The following is a 22,154-nucleotide window of genomic DNA, read 5'->3' as shown; positions in this document are numbered from 1 at the left end:
AGAGTAGATGCAGATTAAATCACCTGTAAAAGACAACAGGTAACTGAGGAGTGGAAATGGGTCATGGAAAACAAATCTGCATTCCTGCCTAGTTTTTCATTGTGGATGGTCACGGCTGAGTTCTCTCTCCCTCTCTCCCACTATCAATGCACTTATTGTCTTCAGTGTGCCTTATGTTTCTCTGTCTGAACAGGTTCTTAAATCACCTAAATGTTGACCTTTATAGTTCTGCTTCCAAGGCGTCAAAACAATAGCCTCCTGAGTTTTATTTAGAATAATATTATAATGTTTGAGTTTTGAAAATATAGTCATGCTATTTGTGGTTTTGACTTTTTTGGCTTCCCTCAGAGAAAAAAGTACATTTAGTTATCATCTTCTTCATTCAGTTTAGATTAAAAATCATCATCAATCAGCTCACCCAGAATGGCTACATGATCTGGATCTTAATGTCCTATGTATGTAACCATTGTTGAAAAGCATATTCAAAATAAGAAAGTAACCAGTAGAACAGTATATCAGGCGCTGTGTTTGTTTGGTGCCATGTCTTCCTTTAGGAGTGAGGCACTTCAAAACATGGACTGTTTATGAAAGCGGCATGCTGCACCCATTTACTTTGTCATACAAATGAAAATTTAGAGACTGCAAAGTTGTTTAATTGTACTTCATGAGTATTAATATACAAAGGCAAAAGAAGAGGTTCTGCAAAAGTGTTTAATGACACAAAAATGTACACACACACACATGGAGCTGGTAAATGTTGTCACATCACATGTCTGCACGGTCAGTCAGGGATTCACATTCATTGGCTGTTTATCAATAAGCTGCGTAAAAACGCCCCACGGCCAAATGTTTGTTATTCAAGTTCATGTTATAACTTGTAATAAGCTTTCTTTTTCCCCGTTTGTCTTTTTCTGTGTAGGGCCTATATATTACTCCTTCACACTTCCATTCTGTAGACATTAAAGGTCCTTAGGTCCAATGTTTATCTATTTGTGAGAGGTTGAATCTGTCGTGAACTGTTGGTCACGTGCTAATAACCCATCCAACTAACCAGGCAACATAGCCATGTCGATACGAAAGAATTCTTGGTAAAATTAGTTTTTTTGTTTGTGTTCGTCCCCTTGGTTACTCATTATACAACAGGCCAAGTTTCTCAGTTGTTCAGTATCTACTGATCAGCATTATATTATATATATGACATGTCACTAATGTCCTCAGGAACTTTCTAATTCAATCCTAGAACGCATTAAGAGAGAGCATACTTCAGTGAGGATCCCCCAGCCTTTTAAATTTGTTTTAATCATTTTAAAATATTCATAAATAAAAGGAAACCTGCATTAAATTGCAGTTGCTGTGGTAAACAATCTAGAGATGTATGGATTGAGAAAGAAAATCATCCTGTCAACACATGTTTAAGATATCCTATATGAGATTATGTGTCATTCTGTTTGGCATGTCACCCAGGAATATATTACTGAGTAATCCTCTAGCTGCTGCAGTGGTAAAAGAAGTATTAACAACCTTTATTTAAGTAATAGTTGCATTACCAAACTGAAGAAATACTCCTTTACTAGTAAAAGTTCTGCATTTACAATCTTAAGTAAAAGTACCAAATTATTAACAGTAAAAAAAAAGCTCTAAATCAAAAGTAAAAGCACTTATAATGTAGAATGTTATCTTACTATACATATTAAAGGCCCTTTACATTCATGGTTCACCCACAGGTGTTTTCACTAACTGCCTGATTGGACCTTGTTTTAGGAAAGTGGAGGCATGTACAAAAAATATGCTTAATTGAGCATCAGTTCACTGAGAATCCCTGTGTGTGCAGGGCCTTTAAATGATTGGATTATTAATACCAATACATTAATGTTCAAGCAGTATTTCAATGATGTAGCTGCTTGAGGTGGAGATCATTTTTAGTACTTAAAATACTGTAGTTGAGTAGGGCATCATATTTTATATGATGTTCTTGTGTTATTGATGCAAAATCTTAATGTGCAAAGTAAGGAAATCTAGCTGGCATTTAGCTGACACACTTATCCAGAGCAGCTTACAGTTGCGATGGAACAAAATGAGGCAGGCATTGTTTTGATAAAAGAACAGGATAGAGCACATCTCATACCGAGGCAAGACACAACAGGACCTGGCTGCAAGTGCCAGTTTGTGAGACTGCAGTTTTAGTAGCTGCTCAGGCATCTCGCATTAATTACCTCACTGATGTGACTCAACCACTACTTCTGCTTTCTTCATCTACTTCCTCCTGTTTGTTTCTTCGTCTGGTTCACTGGCAGGGTGGTTTAGCAAACCAGGCCCTCAATAGGAGAGGCATGTGTATGTTGGCAGCCAAAGGTTATAGTATGACTTGACACTCTTTTTGTGGATGATAATGATGATATATTTCTGTAGCATGATATCCTTTGTCCATTGTTTGTTTTTTGTTTTTTTCAATAACCCAGTTCCCTGAACTTCCTGCATTATTTAGCCAGAAGTACACACAATCGTGCAAACTTCCTACTTAAACTTAGCTGTAGTTCTTTTTTTTTTTGTCTGTATAATTAGTGAAACATTAGTCATGTTTGTCAAAGTAGAAAATCCATTTAATTATTTTCTTTTTAAATACATGTTTGCTGAAAGAAAGTGTTTGGCTTGCTTCTCTCCTTTTTTTTTGCAGGAATTAACCACTGGTCACTCACTCAAGGACACTTAGCTAGAGCAGATTAATACTTTAGGGTGCAAGTCCGCCTCACTGCGTGTAATTATTTATATTGCTACAGTAGGCTGAGAGGGGAGTTTTCTCTGTATATTGGCCTTTAGTTACAGTGTTGATGGTGCAACTGCTGCCAATTATCAGCAAAAGGGTACAAGTCAACAGTACACAGTGTCCCTGCTGTACACCAATGAATGTGTTTGTAACAAAAGACAATATAAGTCATCCGTGTGACAATGATCTTAACGGTTATCTAACACAGTGGTTTTCAACCTTTCTGTGCCCGAGGCACACCAAAGACAAAAGCTCAAGGCACACCTGTATTCATATCTGGGCAAAATACCCTCTATAACAGTGTTTCTCAAACAGGTTTGTGCGAGAGGGGGGGGGGTGTTGTCCGAGGTCTGTGCGACGGGGGGTGCTGGTGCGTAGTTCACTCCTCTCCTTTCCTCCGCTCTGTAGGTGTATGCGGGAGGAGGGAATGTGAATGCGCAAGGCAAGAAAAAAACAAAACTTGAATTTCAGGGGGCGCTGGATTCTGTTGGGGGAATATATATGTATGCTGTTGGAGCTCCGGTGCGAGGGGGGGGGGGGTGCTGTTGGCGCTCCGGTACGAGTGCTGTCGTAGAAAATTGATTTAAAAAATAAATAAATAAGTTTAAACCAGATTTAAAAAGGTTGGATAATTTCCCACGGCACACCTGACGATCTCTCACGGCACACTAGTGGTTGAAAATCACTGATCTAACAAACAGACCAGATTGATGTGTAATGGAGTAATTTCAAACCAGAAGAAACTTGTGGTGCAATGAGATACCACGTTTGCAGGTTTGTTTAAAAAAAATCAAAGAAAAATCTTTAGGGGCTTCTTTGCTTTGAACGATAGTACAGCTGAAGATAGACAGGAAAGGGGGAGAGAGAGGAGACGACATGTAGCAAAGGTTATATGCTGAGCTGGGAGTGAGACGTGGTCCTGGTTAAACATGCACGCTTGCACCTTTGGCAGAATAGGATTTTGCTTGTTACTATGTACCTTTTAGACTCACTCAGTGGTTCAGATTAAACTACGATTGTGGTGCGTCTGAATGATTAGTGGCTGTTATCAAACCACTATTGATAACCGCTTGGAATCAATATGTCCTCACAACTGCCACAGGCAATAAATGGCGAATATAGCTTTGTAATATATATTTTTTTGTGAGACTAATATTTATTGCTGCAAAAAGTGGTTTGAGATGGGTTTTTTATGTTTATTGTAACTGACAAAGCCACAGAATGACCAAGAGAACAGCCACATTTCAAGTCTACAGTCTAAAATGATATATATTGGGTGAACTGTTTCTCTGGTCGGCTGATTGACCTTTTGCCCCAAGCCTGTTGAGCTAACCTTACCTAGCCTCTTTTTAAATTTTTCTTAAACAGTCTTAGACTTCTGCTTCTCCATTGCTTGTCTGTCTTTAAAGCTGTCACAAGCAATGTGTCGGGCTGTTTGAATGGTCATGGAAATCTTCTGTTAGTCATGGAAAGAGTTGTACAGAAAATTATTTCTTTGTGTGAGTAAGAACCTTAAAATACAGTTCATTTGGTCTAGGCTGTCCTCATTCAACCCTGAATGTCCACTTATCTGTGGACATCTGTGGACCAGCCCAGGTTAAAAACAAATGGCAACACATCTGCATCACAAAGCATAGAAATAATCTTGCAAAAATATTTGGATGAGAAGTACTTTTTGCAAATTAACACTACTAGCTACAAATTAAATGAATATATTTTCTAGCCAGGGTATATTCTTTCTCTTACAGAGCAATTCTTTTGCTGTAGAAATAATGAATGGCCCAGTCTGGACATAAATATCCAGGAAGGCAGTCAAGAGCAACAATGCCCTTTTTGCTGCTCTGCTCTGTTTCCGATGCGCCTCTTTTTTCCTTTTTCTTTTTTACCAGACAGGCTCGCATCTGTGAAGTATAAAAATGTGTGTTTACATAGATTATACAAACAAAATTCACAGCCAAGTAATACAAAATCAGTATAACACATAATCTCTCTCTCTATTGCAGTTTCCTGGACAAAGTTTATTGATGGCAGTGAGTGTGTATAATTGCTCGCCATGCTCCATTTGTTATAACGAACTGCTAGCCTACATCCTGACTGCTAGATCCCTTTGGGATTTCAGCCAGAGACACAGTGTTTAGAGAGGCAGCGCTGTGGCCCTGTGGTCCTCTCTGCTGTTATGCAACCGCAATGGTTGATATCGATAGGGAGTTCAGCTGCTGAGTAACCATAACATACAACTTACCGTGGTGAACCAACACGGCTGCTTGTGTCCTACTGCTTATTCCTTACATTCATCCCTAGATGGAAGAGACTAAGTGAGCCCCCCCCCCCCCCCCCAAAAAAAAAAAAAAAAGTAATGCAAGCATTATCTGATATTCCCCAACATCGAAACATTCCACTTAAAGTGGCACAATCACGCACAACTTTTCTGTCCAGGTGCTGAGTAGTAATGATCAGTTTCACAAGGCCTTGCAACACTGTAGAATGCTTCCTTTCAGAGACTGTAAAAAAATAAAAAGAATTTCACAAGAGTACAACGTTTTAATCACAGGTCGACTTCATCAGATACTTCATCAGGCATCGTACCTATCACAAAGCTCAAATGTGTTAATGATCGTTCTGCACTCGACAGGTCAGCTGGTTAGTGTATGATATTTGTTTTGGAGTGTGTGCGTGTGCGTACATTTTTGTGTTAATGCCAAAATGATAAGTATGTGTGGATGATGGGAATGGTCACGGTTCATGAATCTTCAGAGCAGACCAGGAATAGATAGATCCATTTTTGGAAAGGTCTCTCTCTCTCTCTCTCTCTCTCTCTCTCTCTCTCTCTCTCTCTCTCTCTCTCTCTCTCTCTCTCTCTCTCTCTCTTTGTCTTTCACTCACACACATACAAAAACAGTGATGAGCTGAGAACGTATGCACACAGAAATCCAAAATACACACAATACAAATACGACAAGATTGGGAGACTGGTAAACATTTGAATAGTTTTATAAGAATAAACGGTAGACATTACAGAGGGGAAAAAAAGGGGTAACCTTACCAAAGTTTACTGACGGAGAGTGAGGAGGAAAAAGGCAAAGGAGGAGTCGGGAGGAAAGGAAAGAAGGGAATCAAATAAAGGGAAAGTGAATACAAAGCCTGCTTTCAGACTAAGTCAAAGGTCCCAATTCGGCTTCTTTTCAGCACAGAAAGACGTCACAAGGGCTGCTCTATTTCAGGGAACCATAACACGCGTTACACCATATGGCAGGTTAGCTCGTATTGATAAATAAGAAAGGCTGTGGTTCTTGTAGTATGTATTTAGTGTTTATGTCAGTGTTTACCTACTATTGCTACTATAGGCAGCCATCTGTGCCATATATATATATGAGCACCCAGTCAAATACTACCTTATATTTACATGGGGAGTTAATGTTTAATAAAGAACCTGAAAAGCTTTATTGTGGCAATGGATATGATGGCACTGTGAGCTGTTCATAGGCAGGTGTGTTTTCTTTTCCTTCCAATTATTTATTAGCTTGCAGAAACTTGAACTTGAAGAAAGTATTGTGAATGTTTAAACTTAAGCTTAAACTAATTTATCCTGTTTATTTTATTTGATATAGACATCACGGTAGCATTATAATTGTGACATACGTTTATGCAGAAGGACCAGATGCACTGTGTTTGTAATGAAATGTTAATTTACAACACCTGTCTGCAGGAAGCTTGAACAAATAAATATATATATATATATATATATACACACACACACACACACACACACACACACACACACACACACACACACACACACACACACACACACACACACACACAACTACTTTACTGAGTTGCAAACAACGCCAAAGGTTTTTTTTGGACACATGGGTTAAGCAAATTCAAAGTATTTTAACAGGTTCCAAATATCAGATACATGTACTACAGCACGTAGTCTGGCAAAAATAGAAGACTGCATTAAGGGTTAAGTGTTCTGCTGCTCAGGAAGGAAGACCGTTCGGATGCCGCATCTGGTGTAGTTTCACCTTTTACTTTAGGTCTAAATGTTGTATTCTTCCAACAGACTTCCAAGCCAGTAAAGTGTTTTCAGGGTTGTTTGTCTTTTCTTATTCTCAATGGATGTGATCATATTCATTAGTTTAACTGTCATGCAATTACAAAATGTTTTATTACAGTAGTTAACAGTTCTTATCTCCTGCTTGCTGTCCCTCCAGGTTCCTGAGATCATCAGTACGCTGAGGCAGGCTGGCAAGAGCTCGGCACGCAGCGATCATATCGCCGCCATCTCCAACAAAACTTCCTCTGGAGGCAGCGATTCCCCTGAAACATGCTGTTCTTCTCTCCCCACAACGTCTACCTCCTCCGTGGCACTCTCTGCTGCCATGTCTCCGACAGCCTTCTCCAAGAAGTTTGAGGTTCTGTTTTGCGGCCGCGTAACTGTTGCTCACAAGAAAGCCCCTCCTGCCCTGATTGATGAGTGCATCGAGAAGTTTAGCCAGTTGCATGGCTCAGGGTCGAGCGATGAAGGAGGAAATAGTGGGGCAATGGCGGGTGGGCCGAGGAGGGCATTAACCTTTCAATCCAATGGACTCGGGACTAGTGATGTTGGTAATGGTGCTGCAGGGAGCCCGACCACCGGGAAGCGTCCTGTCCTGTTTAAAAAAGACCCCAGCTTTCCCTGCCTGCAGGCCCTGGATGAGAATGGACTCTCACCTGAGATCTCTCACACCAACACTACTGACGCACACGCACACTCTGGAGTACAGCCCACCAGCCTGCAGGAGAACAGGACCATGCTGTTTACGGTAATTTTCATGAATGGACACGCACACACAAGTATTCTCTAATTACTCCCATTTTTATACTCGATTGATATTTATAACCTATTACAATAATTGCTTCCCAAGAAATCAAACTAAATCTCGATAACTACATTTGTCCCCAGATTTGGGCACGTGCCAATCATTGGGACCTTAAACATTGTATGACACGGAAAGACCGTGTTAAGTCTCACTTTAATAATCTAAAACCCACACAATAGTGTTCAGGCCTTGGCTTTTAGTTACGGAAGGAAAGACAGTAAAGATTTACACCTGGTAGAGACCTACACATGTTGAATTAAATCATGCAAAAGAAAATGTGGAATTCCCGCACATTGTCAGCAGTGAGTTTGTAGGAAATGCAACTTTTCAGTCCTGGACATCGGGCATCCTGACCTGGGGAAAGAAATTGCTTATCTAATAAACTCGGTGCTGACTGTGTGCAAGAAACAACAATTTTGGGTGGTGCAGCAGTCTCATGCTCTGTATGTGCATGGCAGTCCAGAACAGGCTTACAGTAAAGTTACTGAAATCATTTTTATCTTAGGGAAAAAATCTTTAATTTTTCATGGTTGGATTGTTTCAGATTGAGCCGAGGCAGAGGTACATTATCGTTCAGATAGTTTTTTTATTCATTTCTTTTAAACACTGCTTTTCAGACAAACGCTTTTTTGTAGTGTGAGTTCTACCAGCTCGCACACCGTGGTTTTCTCAGATGTTTTTCTTGAGAATAAGAAGAGAACTTTATAGTGCTGTAAAGTTTTTGGATTCCCTAAATAAAAAGCCGTCATGCTCAGTCGCTCATAAAGCACAGAGAGGGAGAGAACAAAAGAGAGAGAAAAATATAAACCCGATAATGACTCAGCAAGATCAAATGCTGACTGCGGCTAAAAAAATGAACTCAGTCATTCTCTCTTAATTCACCTTCATGTGACCTCAGTGACCTGCTGCCAACAGTTTTCCTGTTTGTCCTCCGCACAGATAACAGTGACCACTGGCACAGGAACCGCCAGGGCCTGTAGCTGTCCCTCTCAGCAAATACAGACACTGATGATACATCCTGCTGCTGACATGCGTAGTAGACAGAATTACCTCATTCTAGTAACATCGCCACCTACAATTTGAAGACGGATTAAATCCCCCATTTCCTCTAGAAAGAGTCTCATTGTGTGATTCATAGTTGATACAGTATAACAGGGAAGGGCAACTTGTTCACAGAAAGGATAGCTGTGCTCACAGAGTGTGAAGACATGGGATTTAATGGACATGAGATCACATGCTTTTTACAAACCACTGAGTCCCTTTTAGGTTTTAGAGCGATAGTGACTCATTTCCTAATGATGGTATAAATGGGAATATCCCCTAAAGCGGAACTGTTCGAAAATTCATTGATACTTTTTGAAAAGGGATGAAATTAAACTGCCTCATTTGACAAATCTGAGAAATTGGGACTTGGCCCATATCTATTTGTTTGTGGAGCTTATTGCTGTCAAAACCACACCACAAACCTCACCACACACTACCGACCGCACGCCCATAAAAACACATGCACACACGGAGACACTTCGATTCAAGAGTCTAACTGTTTTGTCTTTTTTCTTTGTTTCAGGTTGGCAGGTCTCAGATATTCTTGGTTAGTCCAGACACTAAGAAAGTTGCCATAGAGAAGAGTTTCAGAGAAATCTCCTTCTGCTCACAGGTATCAAGCACTGCATTTTTACACATAATTGTCTGTAAGTGTGGCTTGTGTGCGATAATTAAGCCATTCCTAAAACGGCTAATCTTTTTATTCCAGGGTATTCGTCACGTGGATCACTTTGGCTTCATTTGCAGGGAGACGGTGGAAGGAGGAAGCTGCCACTTCGTTTGCTATGTCTTCCAATGCACCGACGAATCACTGGTGAGAGACTCATAATGAAGGGAGAGCATAGTAGAACATAGCAAATAAAGGATAGGACATAGTGTTGTGTAAAATATTCTATCGGTTTTAATCTTGTATATATGAACTTTTCTGTATTTTTGCCCTTTTTGCACATTTTCTGCAGAAATATATCCAAATAGGCAGATTTCTTTATTCGTTTGTAATGCACATGTACAAACCTAGGAACGCCTTTTGTATAATTGTTAATGCAGACAACACAATGCACAGTTGAGCATTATGTTCATTTCCTGTAACTATTTTCACATGTCCTCATTTTTTCTTATCTGTACTTCCCCCCTTTCATATTTAATCATCCCACTCTTGTTTAATTTAACACCTCGCAAGATAACTGCGGATTCAAATTTGAGGGCCACAAAAATGCATGAAGCTGATGTTTTTTATGTCAATCAAGATTAAATTCTGCTTTAACTCTTTAGAATTATGACTCAGTACATCTGTGTAGTCATGGTCATGGTGCCAAATGGAATCAGTTTGTCGTTAGACGGATGTACTATTGTAATAGTCAGCTAATGTTGCAGTGTGATTAGCTTATACTAGATAGATTCTTACTGTTATTTGAGTCACTGGGTAAGTATTAGACTACTGCCAGAGTTAACTGGACAACCTCTGTGGGAACAACTGCATATCCTGTTTACTTTACTTCCACCAGTTTTATACTGCATAAGATATATCTGCACATAAGACCAAGATTTCCCACATATATTCAACATTAACTTGAATTAGGACAGGGTGCGTTCAGGGCACAGAAACCGAATGGATACTAAATCTAAAACTATAATTAATAATAATGGGGTGATTGTTTTCTATAGTGGAATACAGTTCTGAAAAGAAGCTTATGTGTATAATAAATGTGTATAAAGGTAGAAGCAACTGATAAATGCATTGAAAAATGACTGAAAGGCTGTATGCTTTATTTTTCTCTTGTAGGTGGATGAGATCATGCTGACTTTGAAGCAGGCGTTTTCTGTGGCAGCCCTGCAGCAGAATGCAAAGACCCAGAGCCAGCAGTGCGACAGCTGCCCCATGCAGCAGCTCCACAGACTGTGTGAGAGGATAGAAGGTAGAGAAGTGTTCCCGAGCTCCTTTTACAGTACATGTCAGAAAATTAAAAGCAATTTCAAATGATAGTTGGAGTAATGTTGACGGGTTAAGTTTGTACAGTTGTATGCATCTTTCTACGCCTGTAGGAGAATAAAAGATTCATTTTGTTCAGCCAGTGTGCATCACATTTACCTCCTTTTTGAAATCATTTAAATATAGTGGTAAAAGGCTGAACCTGAGGATTTCATAAATATTTGATATTTGTATTAAATGTGTTGTGTGACAGACGTAACAATCTTTCACACAACAAAGATGTTACAATGGAGGAAGAGTTAATATTTGATGTTAACATGCCCACAATTAAAATGAGGCCTTGAATTGTGTCTTTGTTTGTGTATCACAAATGTATTTATATTTGTTTATCTATATAGATGACAGCATCGCAATGGACATATTATGCTGACTGATAAACTAGGACTAGGCGGTATACAATATAAGAGGGCAACACCATTGACCCTGAGTACTCTACATACCCAATAAATGCACAACTACTATAAAACTAATCTGATTATTCTTTATTTGCATACGTTTCAGGACTACACCCATCTAAAACCAAGCTGGAGCTTCAGAGACACTTGGCCACTCTGGACAACGAGGAGCAAGCGTCAGTCTTTGAAAACACTATGGTAATGTGTCTGATCTGCAAATTCCTAGAGTTTCTTTTTGAGACTACTGCAGCGAGAAACAAACCAGCCAGTCTACACTTTCAACATGACTGAGTCACTGCGAAATCCCATGTGGGATTTACAGTGTTGCTCTGATTCGTCTTTACATGTGACTTGTTTCTTTATTCCTGCCACGCCTTCTGTTTCTTTGGTGGTCTATTTTGCTCTCTGTGGCTCTCTCAAGACTTCAGTCTCTATCCAAGAAACAGAAGTGATAAAGTTTGATAAAGCACATCAATATAACATCAGTTGGAAATGGATCTTTAGGCCTGTTGATGTTATTGATCCATCCTTGTTATTACAGAATGTTGTACAGTTAAATATAAGTCGTGAGAGGTAAATGCCCTCAGATATTCCTGTATTACTCAGCTGACATCTGCTGGTCATGTAGCTGAATTGCAAAACTAAAACAGTGAGATCAGCAAATCACTGCTTTTCTAACACAAAACAATCAGTGTGTCCACTACTGTATTGTCCAGTCAGAAACCTTCAGATTGTGATGCTATTTTTATGTCAACATCTGCAAACTGTTCCTCACATATTATTTATTTGAACAAAAAAAAGGTAATCTTAAATGAAATGTTATGTCTGTGTGTTTCAGAGGGCTCGTCCTAAGAGGGATCAGGAAGAGAATGAGTTGGTCATGGCCTCTTTGAGGAATCTGTATGAGGAGAGGCAGAGGGGCCATCAGCACACCCAGCCTGGAGACAAACAGGTTACTTTTGCACATCTTTTATGCACACATATACACTACTGTACCAGATTGCTCTCTTTCTTTCCTCTCATTTTCTGTCTTTATTCCAGTTATGTCCTGCATTTCCCCAAAAGAGTCAACAGTTCTATGACCAAATAGTGCACCAAGGAGAGATAACTTTCACTTATACAGACAGAAGTGTCATACTACACTTGTGAGGACCCCCTTCTCTCTCTCTCTCTCTCTCGCTCACACCCACTCACTCACTGTCTTGCTTTCTGTCTCCCTATATCTCTCCATCTGTAGGTGTGTGAGGAGGCAGCTCCAGCCCCAGTGGAGGCGCAGCAGAGCAGCAGTCGGCAGCGACTTGAGCAGTTCAAGAGCCGAGCCAAGCGCTCTCTCACTGAGTCCCTGGAGGGGATCTGGAAGGTAACAATGCTTTTTCTCTCTTGGTTTTTTTTTCACTTCTGTTCGAGGATTCACTTATGTATGTATGCCATGTTGTAATTTTATAAGAGATAGTAGTTTTTAATCTTTACATATTGAACATAGAGATTGGTTCCAGTCTTGTCCTGGTTTGTGATCTTTGGTTACATGTAAAAGCCGCGTCCTGTTTATAACCTTGGTGTGTGTGTTTTTGGCAGGGGAGCAGCAAGGCCAGAGCTCAGAGAGACAACAGTGTAGGAAGTGACAGCGGCTCTTCCATTTGTACAGTCAACAGCAGCCAGGACCAGCCTTGTCTGGATGACCCCCTGCCTGCTTCCTCCCAGCTGCGACCCATCAGCCCACTCAGGTAAACACACTTAAACACACTCGACTGGTTGGGAGAGTTGTACTTGTTTTAAGTGGATTTCATGATTTTAGGGGTTTAAGTGTCGCTGAGTTCAAATGAGTTATTTATAGACCTATGTTGGTGTCTTTAAGAAAGAGCAGCCTCCAGCATAGATTGATAATTCAACATGTTTTGTTGGGCTGTAATCACCCAATCGATTGGTCGATGGGGGAAAACAGATCTGCACGTTATACCTAGATTAACCAAATCAGCCACAGTGCATTGAGTGCACTCTGCCTGGTAGCCTAAATGAATTATAAATAAACATAAAAGCAATTTGCAGCATACTCAATTATTTTAACCTAATTATTTTTACTAACATGATGACAACAGACTCACAGACGGCCAGCGTGCACTTGCCCATTCGCGTAAGATTACTGATAATAGAACGAGCCGTCGAAGCTGACGCAAAGGGATGCGCCTGCAGTTATATGTCAAACAAAACAAGTTTCCACTTAAAGCCTAACAAGAATTCATGCGCCGGTCAGGGTTTTTTTAATACTCGCAATCCGGCCCACCCATTATGAGAGCCAATCGGCACCACCCAACCCGCAAAGATAAGCGTTAGTCAACCACCCAAACCCAACTCGCATATCCCCGCATAGCACGATTGTCAGAACAGAATATTATATTATCCCCAAACCTTCTTGGACTTCTTATGAATTAGAAACCTAGGTACACTCTAAACTTAATTTCACACCACACTTTGTTTTCTCCTCGGACTACATGAAGCTGTACGTGGTCAAGATATTGTGTGGACACCGTGTATTTCTCCTCATCATCTTCAGGTGCCACAACTCAACAGGAGACCTGAAGCGCCTCGACTCCTCTCTCACCTTCTCTCCCTCCTCCTCCTCTTTACCCGGTGACTCTCAGCCTCAGGGCTTCCGCCGACGGGCCAGCACCTTCAGCCACTCTCCCACCCCTTCCTCAACAGAGTACTCACCGGTGCACCCACTAACTCACACACCACAGGACCCTTCTGCATCTACAAAGCCCAAGCTCGTACGACACTACTCCGTCAGCACCGACACGCCACACCAGAGCAAGTAAGGAGAGAGTTTGTGTTTGTGTTTGTTTGGACAGGTAGAAAAGTAAATGAGCAGTTGTATTCATTGTGAGTTTTGTGACGACACAAACCAGGAAATGATAGAATATTTAATTATTGCTTCTTTTTTTATTCAGTAGAAAGTGAATAGATCACATAAGCAGAGGTAAAATACAGAACATGCAACTGTTGGACACAAGTATTTCCAATGTTAGACATTGCAATATATTGTGGCATATTAGTTACATGCAGTACGCAAGAAAGTGCGTCTCGTATGTGAAGTAGTCGCACGTCTCAAGGATTGGTTGCAGTTTTAAAGTTAATCTGTTGCCTGTTGTCATCACAGGCTTTGTAGTATTAACAACTTGTATCCTCTTCCTGGGTCAACAACTGAAGCACACTTTACACCCTGTGCTGGTGACGATCAGGAATAAGCCTGTGACGGCAGTCTCACGGGTGGTTGAACGCATGTTCAGTAGAGCGTGTCAGACATGGGTTTCCTCTACGACAGCCGGTGTATCCGTGTCAACGAGAAACAAGATAGCGTAGATCATCTATAAAGAACTTAATGTTGAAGTATTCTGCCAGCTTAATGCATCGAGTAGTTGAGTTCCTGTCAAAAGAAGTGACGCTCCATCAACTGCGCTTCCTCTACCTCTTCTCTTATTTGTCTGTACAATAAACCAATTGACATAAAATTGAGCTTTAACAAAATTTAAATGTCACATTATTTTTGAACAAACAACTAAGTCATGTGATGTGATGCCGACAGTTAAAGGGGAAGACGACTCATTTTCAAAGCCTGTTTTCTGGTGTTACAGAGTACTACTGCATGTGTAGTGTAAGAGAGTCAGATGGAAGCATTATATTAAATGCCGTCAGCTATAGTTGTAATGTTGCTGTTCAACCCAGAACAAAACTATATTTACAGTTTCTAATAATATTGTAACCAAGGAGTTTGTGATGATCAACAACAACTCTATATCCACTCATAAAAACTGTTTCCCAGCAAAAAACTTCTTTCTTTAATTTTCCCTGCTGTTTCTCTTCACCCCCCCCCTTTTTGTTTTCATACTTTTTTCAGTGTCTTTGACTTTCTTTGCTCCCTCTTTCTGCATTTGCACTGTTTCTCAGACATGTCCCAACCGACTCCACCCTTCCTCCTGTACCTCCTTGCCCTTCATCTCCCTCTCCTCTCCTCCCTCATCATCCTTCCTCACCTTCTGCTGGAGCTCGGCTCAATAAAAGACGGTGAGAATCCTGCATAGGTTTTCACTTCAACTCATGCAGTATCTCTTCTCTAAGTTTTACCTGCACTTATTCATTTTGACCCTGTTTTCCATGTTATTATGTAAGGCCCCGTTCAGACAGAGAAACAGAAAGCGTGTCATTCATTGGCTGACAGTTAGAAAAGAGATCCAAGCTTTTTTCACTTCAGCACAAAACCAAGTGTCTCTCTGTGTGAACGGGTTTCTCTTTCCATCTGTTTTCTGCCTCCTTTTTTCACCTCCATCTCTCCATCTCAGACCTCTGGGTGGTCTGCGTGCTCGTCTCCACTCCTCTTCCTCTGTCCCTAATTTTCTGAAATTTCCATTTCTGGCCCCTGTCCAAGAGAATGATTGTCCTGAGCCGAAGAGCAGGTACACACACATGTACACTAAATAGTCATGTCCATGTTAACCTGTCCAGCATATCTATGTGCTCTTTGTTTCATAGATCACTCAAACTGATGTTACGTCTCTATTGTTTGGTATACAATAAGTGTGTGTATGCAGTATATTGTATAAACTACGACCTGCTGGATGTTTACAAGGACATATTATGTAATCATTCCTGTGTGTGCTTTTTTTGTGTTGTATTTTAGGGATGTAGCAGCTCTGTCTACACCAAGTGCAGCATGTGGAGTATGGGAAAGTCCTCTGCGCAGCCACCGCCACTCATGGAGGCAGCAGATCTTCCTACGGGTCGCTACACCTCAGAAGAACATAGAAACCAACGGTGAGAATGGACACACTCACAAATAGATATAACTGTGCAAGATTCCCCATAAGGACTAACTAGTGGCCCCTGTTGTAAGACATTAACATTGTCTGTCAATGTCTTACTTATTTATCAGTCCTAAAGAAAGTTGAAAATCACCTGGCGAATTTGATTTAGTTTAATTTGCTTTAATTAAAACTGGATGATTCTGTACTCCACAAAGTATTTTTACAATTTGTCCATGAAGCCAATCATACTGCCTTATCATTTAAATACACTATTATGTTTAGGGTCTAAAAACAATATATTGAGGAAAGAGGGATGTACCACAAGTTGTCTCAAAGAGTAAAGCACGAGATTAACCTGTGGAATTTTATGTTGTGTCTTTTTTAGTTTGCAATCACAGTGAAATATATTCAGAGGAAAACATACCACCTTTGCTTCTAACTGCAGAATTAGAACAACTTTTAACAGGTAGCATTGACCTATAGCCTATAAAGATTCTGCATCAAATATAAAATGTAACTTCAGTAATCAGCAACAAGAACTTCGATAAAGAGCTTTATAGAAAACATATTTATTCCAAATGATAAACATCGGGGTATTATACATTTGCAAATGTCATCTTATTTCCCCCCAATACTGTATATTAGTAGAATTTTCTTTTCTACTTACATACTGACGATGAGCTTTTCATCCTGAAAATAATAAAATAATCCTGGAATGTTCATATTATTTTTATCTTGCAAAATTATAGAGAGAATTAAGAGACTGCATAGCAATTGTGCTTACTGTCACCGAAGAGTAACCATATCTCTAAGATTACTTGCCAAACTAACAAAAATACTTGCTTTGTGCAGTTGGTGAGTGTACGCATGCCTGTGTGCATGAGAGATCTTCTCACTTTGCATGTTCCCGTTGTAAACTTCAACATGTTGTCCAGTTCCAGGTCAAGACACGGAACACATGTGTGAACATGCATGTTTAATATCCTACCAAAATAAGAGCATGAGCAAGACACCTCACATGTGCCTCGTTACCTGCACTATTTTTTAAAAGCCATAACTAGGTCCCGACGTGTGGACAGTGGTGCAGTGACGAAACCTTTCCACACTGTGTCACTCTTTCATTTAACGTGATGGTACATGTGTGATTAGAAAATTAATCACTTTGAGCCCTTTCTCTGTTTATAAACTTACGTTTGCTATTATTGTTTTTGTAGGTCATCCTCAATGCACTAGTATTCATGCCCATTCAAGCATTTTGGATTTTATTCACTGAGAAGTTCCAACCCAACCACTAGTTTTGACCAGTACGGTACGCCCTGCTAATTTACTTTCCTTTTGAAATCCCAGTCTTGAAATGCATAAAGCACATTTTGTCCAAATTACTCAAAAAGAAATGTGGCAGTTTATTTTCCTGTGCTGAGGGAACATTTATTAAAATATGTAAAGCGTATAGTATGGCGAGGAAGACAAATATCATTCTTGACAAAGTGTGTAACCGTCTTAGAGTGTCTAAATTTAAGACTTGAAACTTGTTATTACACTGTAATTAATTGAGCTTTTATTTCACAATATTCATGTTTGACTCTGAAGTCTGTTCTGGAATTAAAATAATTGAAGTAGAAGCTTGAATGCCTTGGGCCAGTAAAAGAAAATGTCTTCAAATTCTGTGCTTTGATAATTATATGTATCATTGTGTGTGTGTGTGTGTGTGTGTGTGTGTGTGTGTGTGTGTGTGTGTGTGTAATATGTATGACAGAACAAGTGCTGACAGTTGCAATAGTTGGGTTGGTCTCACTGTAGCGCCATTATAACTCCTGTATGAAGTTTAAGTTGAGTGAAATACATATAAAAACGTTCATAAATGTACCTTTTAAGTTATCAAAAGAAAGGAAATTCTTTATTGCACTTCTCTGATTCTGTTCTATTCTGTTTCTCAAACATATTTGAGATACTGATCAATTAAATGACAAATTGTTTAATCTGTAAAATTAATCCTTCTGAAAGATTTTAATTGGAAAGGACTAGTTTCATCATCAATCATCAGGGACCTTAGTTGATGTTCGTCCCTTTTGCTTTCTATCATGCGAACAATCATTTTACAGATAGTCACACAGTGGCCATTTGTCATTGTGGAATTGTACAATGAAGCACTTTTATAGTATAATGCAGTTGAATACAATCTGCCTGCAATATATATGTCATTTATGAAGCCTGTAACATTGATATGGTTTTATTGATACTGTGTAAGAGTTAGTGTCATAAAGGTCACAGTTTCTCATATAGTTGCAGAAATATCTTGTTAAATGTCTTTGTCGATGTTAATGAGAGGTGACTATTGTTGTCTGTATTTCCATAATTCTCAGGAACCGTTCCCTTATTGACAGTAAAGTAAAGCACAAACAATTCAGACAGCAACTGTTATGCCTCTTTTCGTCACTGTAAACTCCCTTAAAGAAATATTACGGCCATATATGAAATTCAAAGGTTATTTCTATGCTCTTAGACAGTCCCAAAATAAACAAAAACAACTATCTCCCAAATTCAAAAACTAGAGAGCTTAAACTCTAAATTAAACATGTGATGTCATCAAGTATAAAGTCTGGAATGTCTCCATAGACGAGGAATTCTTTCTGCGACCACTGGGGGGGTGCCAAAGTCTAAAATGTCCATATTTTACACACACGCTAACCAAAAACATCTCCATACAGTTCAATTACACCTTTGTGACCTTCCACAAAGATGGTATTTCTTGCAGGAGCAACAGATTATGTGTGACCTTTTTATCCACATTCCCATTGAACTCATAAGGATTAACAGGTTTAGACATTTCATTGTGCACTAAGTCTCCCTTTCCCATTAAACAGATAAACATCAACTCACATATTGCTCCTCATTATTAAATCAATCTGCACCTGAAGTTTATTTTGACAGTCAACTACCATTTAAGTGAAGGAAAAACTGGGCTTTTAGCAGGTCGGTGTGATGGGCTTTGTGCTGGCTGAATGTAGTGCTAAATTGGGTTAAGTTGGGCGTGTATTTATGTGTGTGCTTACATACATGAGGTCATGGGTGTGTCGAATTTGTGTGTGTGTGTGTGTGTGTGTGTGTGTGTGTGTGTGTGTGTGGTGTGGTGTGTAGTGATTGCAGTGTCTCAAGGTCATGTTGACAGTCCACACACAGGCAGCGCCAGAGGAAAGCACCAGCCTTGTTGACCCACTACATGATGTGTGTGTGTTCTGGGACATGATTTTGGTGAAATTTGAGTGTTTGCGAAGGGAGTGGATCGTGACACAAGGATAGAGTAAGGGGCTAGGGATTTAATGTAGCGGGGAATCTCCACAAGAAGGCTAAGTCTGTGTGTGTGCTTGCACGCACGCACTTTTCACACCTAAAAGCAAACTCTTCTTCAGCCTTGTTCTGTTGAAGGAGTGTAGGAGACCGTGTATCTCGAACAAATACATGAGTCTCTTCAGAGAGTGTGTGTGTGTGTGTGTGTGTGTGTGTGTGTGCCCTAGCTTGCCAAATTTCCTAAGAAGACTCTTTGGAAAGATGATTGACATACCTGCATGTGCGTGTAATCAAACTGAATTGTGATGTTCCTACAAACTGAAAGAGAAGTGTTATCTGGAAAGCAGTTATGTCCTTCCTCTAAACAACACAGGGTATTTTGAGGTTTGGGATCCACCCTGTACTTTGGGGTGGAGTCACACAAACATTTTTTTTTTACTGTGTGCTTTGCATCCGACTGTGTTAAATATATCTATGTTTAACATTTTTCATTTTATTTTGCCGTGTCCGATGAATGGTTGCAAATTGAAGTAAAAAAATAAATAAAAACTATCTCCCCAGAAAGCTCTGCTGTTTCGCACTTCCTGTATAAATATTATGATTAAAACTTCTAATATTTGATAATATAAGACTGTAATATAGTGTTATCTCTCTTGTTATTTGTTTACTGCATCTTTAATACTCTAATAATAATAATAATAATAATAATATGTCTTTCAGAGCGGGGGGATCCCTGTCTAGAAGGGGGTCGAGTGTGCGTGGGCCAGGTAGTTGGAGGAAGTGGGGACTTGTCCATAAGGGTGGTCACTGAGGAGAGGAAGAAAAGGAGCAAAGAGGACCTGAGGGAGCTCTGGAGGAAGGCCATCCTGCAGCAGATACTGCTGCAGAGGATGGAGAGGGAGAACCAGAAACTACAGGGTGAGTTGGATGGATGAAGGGAATTGAAACACACATATACAAAGAGCCTACATGTTTTTATTTGCAATTTATTTAAAAAAAAAATCTTATATTTGTGCACCCATCTTCAAACATATACTAAACAGACAAGTGAAAATAAGATTCACTACAATGAGCGGTAAAATCTCTCCTAATGTTATAATTAGCAACACAGTGTTGAGCTGAAGTGACTCTCCCATGATGCATGTAACAGCCAGTGTGTCCTGTGAATGAAAGACTTTAATGTCTGTCAGGTTTTGAAGCCAAGAACGGCAGCTAGATACTTAAATGGAGTCACTTTAAATATTTAAATAAGTATATATTCTTTATATTGTGTTCTGCATGATGACAAGAACAGCAGCTAGTAATGTTTCATTAAGCCACGTTGGCATCACTTACTTACACTGTTGAATTACATGATGAGTTGCTTTCTCTAAAAGCTAAATAGCGAGACAAACAAGTCTTCCTTTAATCCATCTCTGGCAACATGTGTTCACACACTCGGGTCAGGTAATGGAGAGCGTACCTGTTAGTTTTTTCAAATATTTAGACCCAACACAAATCAACAGGTTATATAATATATAGGTGTCCCTTTTCTTTTGCTGGTAGGTGTATGTAAGGGTGTGCCAAGGGCACCGCCTCTTTCCTGACCCAGTTGGCACATATCAACACACCTAGCTGTGATACACACCCCTAACTACCATACAAACCATTAATTCACACACACACACACACACTTCATCCATCACACAGATCATCATCGCTTCATAACAGGGTGTGGATGGAAAGAATGTGGATCAATATTGATGAAAGAAAAACAAGTCCGGGCAGTGACTTCACACACACATTATGCACAGCGACATACACATCTGCAGCTTGTGGCTGCTTTCTTGGGCGTCTTTAATTGTGTTTTAGTCTTCCTGCAGTGTGTACTCCACCTTTCTATCCGTTATTTGTCTGGGTGGGGTTCAACTCGCTGTCTATGTGTGTGTGTGCTGTCATGCCTCTATCATTGTGTGTATCTTTGTCAGCTTAAGGGTGGGGTATCCTATCCAATGTGTGTTATCATGGGCGGAGTGTTCCAGTGACAGAATGAGAGAGCGGGGGGGGGGAGGTTGGAGAGTGGAGAAATTGAGCGCTCGCTGGGCTGCAGACTCTGCCTGCTCCAGACAGCTGATAAGACAGACAGCAGAGCTGCGGACCCTCTAGCGGCATCTATTCTTACTCTGGGTGTGTCAGCTATCTGCTCCGTGCAAGTGTTCTTCTTTTATTATCCAGACATACGGCCCTGTCACACAGTGCCGTATGGCAGAAACGTATGTAGGCGTATATGACTACTACGTCCAACTTTTCCACAGCGGTGTTGTAGCTGACGCATACATAACAAATTATTATACGTGTGTCAAACATTGATAGCGTATCACTTACTTATTTAAAACGTATCAGAGCGCCTGGCCAACGGAGCTGGAAAAGTGCCATCTGGTTCACGTCATGCTGATGCTGGAGAACGACTAACATGCTGAACGCTAGCTGTACTGTAGAAACACGTTTAATAAGTTACTCCGTCGTCAGGCATCATCTTAACATAGGGTAGGAATAGGGTATCCACTCGTTATCAATACACTGGCTGTAGGGTTCACCGTCAGCCGACGTAGCCTATATCTAACGTACCTCTAACGTAGTCACGTAGGTATTCACGTAGGTATTCACGTAGGTATTTACGTAGGTATTCACGTAGGTATTTACGTAGGTATTCACGTAGGTATTCACGTAGGTATTTACGTAGGTATTCACGTAGGTATTTACGTAGGTATTTACGTAGGTATTCACGTAGGTATTCACGTAGGTATTCACGTAGGTATTCACGTAGGTATTTACGTAGGTAAATCCAAAATCCATTTTGAATGTTCGAAATGTTTAATTGTGAGATACCGACAGAATCTCACGCCTAGATGCAAATAGATGCATTCTCCCTGTTGCCTAATTCTGCCTCCTGGGCGTTTCCTGCAAGGTGTCAGTACAGGTTGTAACAGGAAACGGACTGCTGTTTCTTTCCTGTCCCATAGTGATGAT

At 40.1% G+C, this 22,154-nt stretch overlaps 1 protein-coding gene across 4 annotated transcripts in view; it reads left to right on the top strand.

Moving 5' to 3' along the window:
• The window catches only part of tbc1d1 (TBC1 (tre-2/USP6, BUB2, cdc16) domain family, member 1), a 46,381-nt gene that overhangs the window by 12,316 nt on the left and 11,911 nt on the right, over nucleotides 1–22,154 (top strand). For 2 of the 4 annotated variants that reach the window (XM_029432146.1, XM_029432170.1), the window contains 13 exons: nucleotides 6,982–7,572; nucleotides 9,197–9,286; nucleotides 9,383–9,487; nucleotides 10,457–10,589; nucleotides 11,165–11,256; nucleotides 11,897–12,010; nucleotides 12,296–12,418; nucleotides 12,634–12,782; nucleotides 13,610–13,870; nucleotides 15,004–15,120; nucleotides 15,396–15,509; nucleotides 15,734–15,867; nucleotides 19,866–20,063. In XM_029432146.1, coding sequence (XP_029288006.1) covers nucleotides 6,982–7,572; nucleotides 9,197–9,286; nucleotides 9,383–9,487; nucleotides 10,457–10,589; nucleotides 11,165–11,256; nucleotides 11,897–12,010; nucleotides 12,296–12,418; nucleotides 12,634–12,782; nucleotides 13,610–13,870; nucleotides 15,004–15,120; nucleotides 15,396–15,509; nucleotides 15,734–15,867; nucleotides 19,866–20,063 — 2,221 coding nt within the window. The remainder of the gene's footprint in view (nucleotides 1–6,981; nucleotides 7,573–9,196; nucleotides 9,287–9,382; nucleotides 9,488–10,456; nucleotides 10,590–11,164; nucleotides 11,257–11,896; nucleotides 12,011–12,295; nucleotides 12,419–12,633; nucleotides 12,783–13,609; nucleotides 13,871–15,003; nucleotides 15,121–15,395; nucleotides 15,510–15,733; nucleotides 15,868–19,865; nucleotides 20,064–22,154) is intronic. The other 2 variants (XM_029432155.1, XM_029432164.1) reach the window with 2 other exon arrangements.

This window comes from Cottoperca gobio, chromosome 1 (genome assembly GCF_900634415.1).
Source record: "Cottoperca gobio chromosome 1, fCotGob3.1, whole genome shotgun sequence".
In the NCBI taxonomy this organism is placed as follows: domain Eukaryota; kingdom Metazoa; phylum Chordata; class Actinopteri; order Perciformes; family Bovichtidae; genus Cottoperca; species Cottoperca gobio.
Note: the sequence above shows the minus strand (reverse complement) of the source record. Positions and strands in the feature narration are given on the sequence as shown.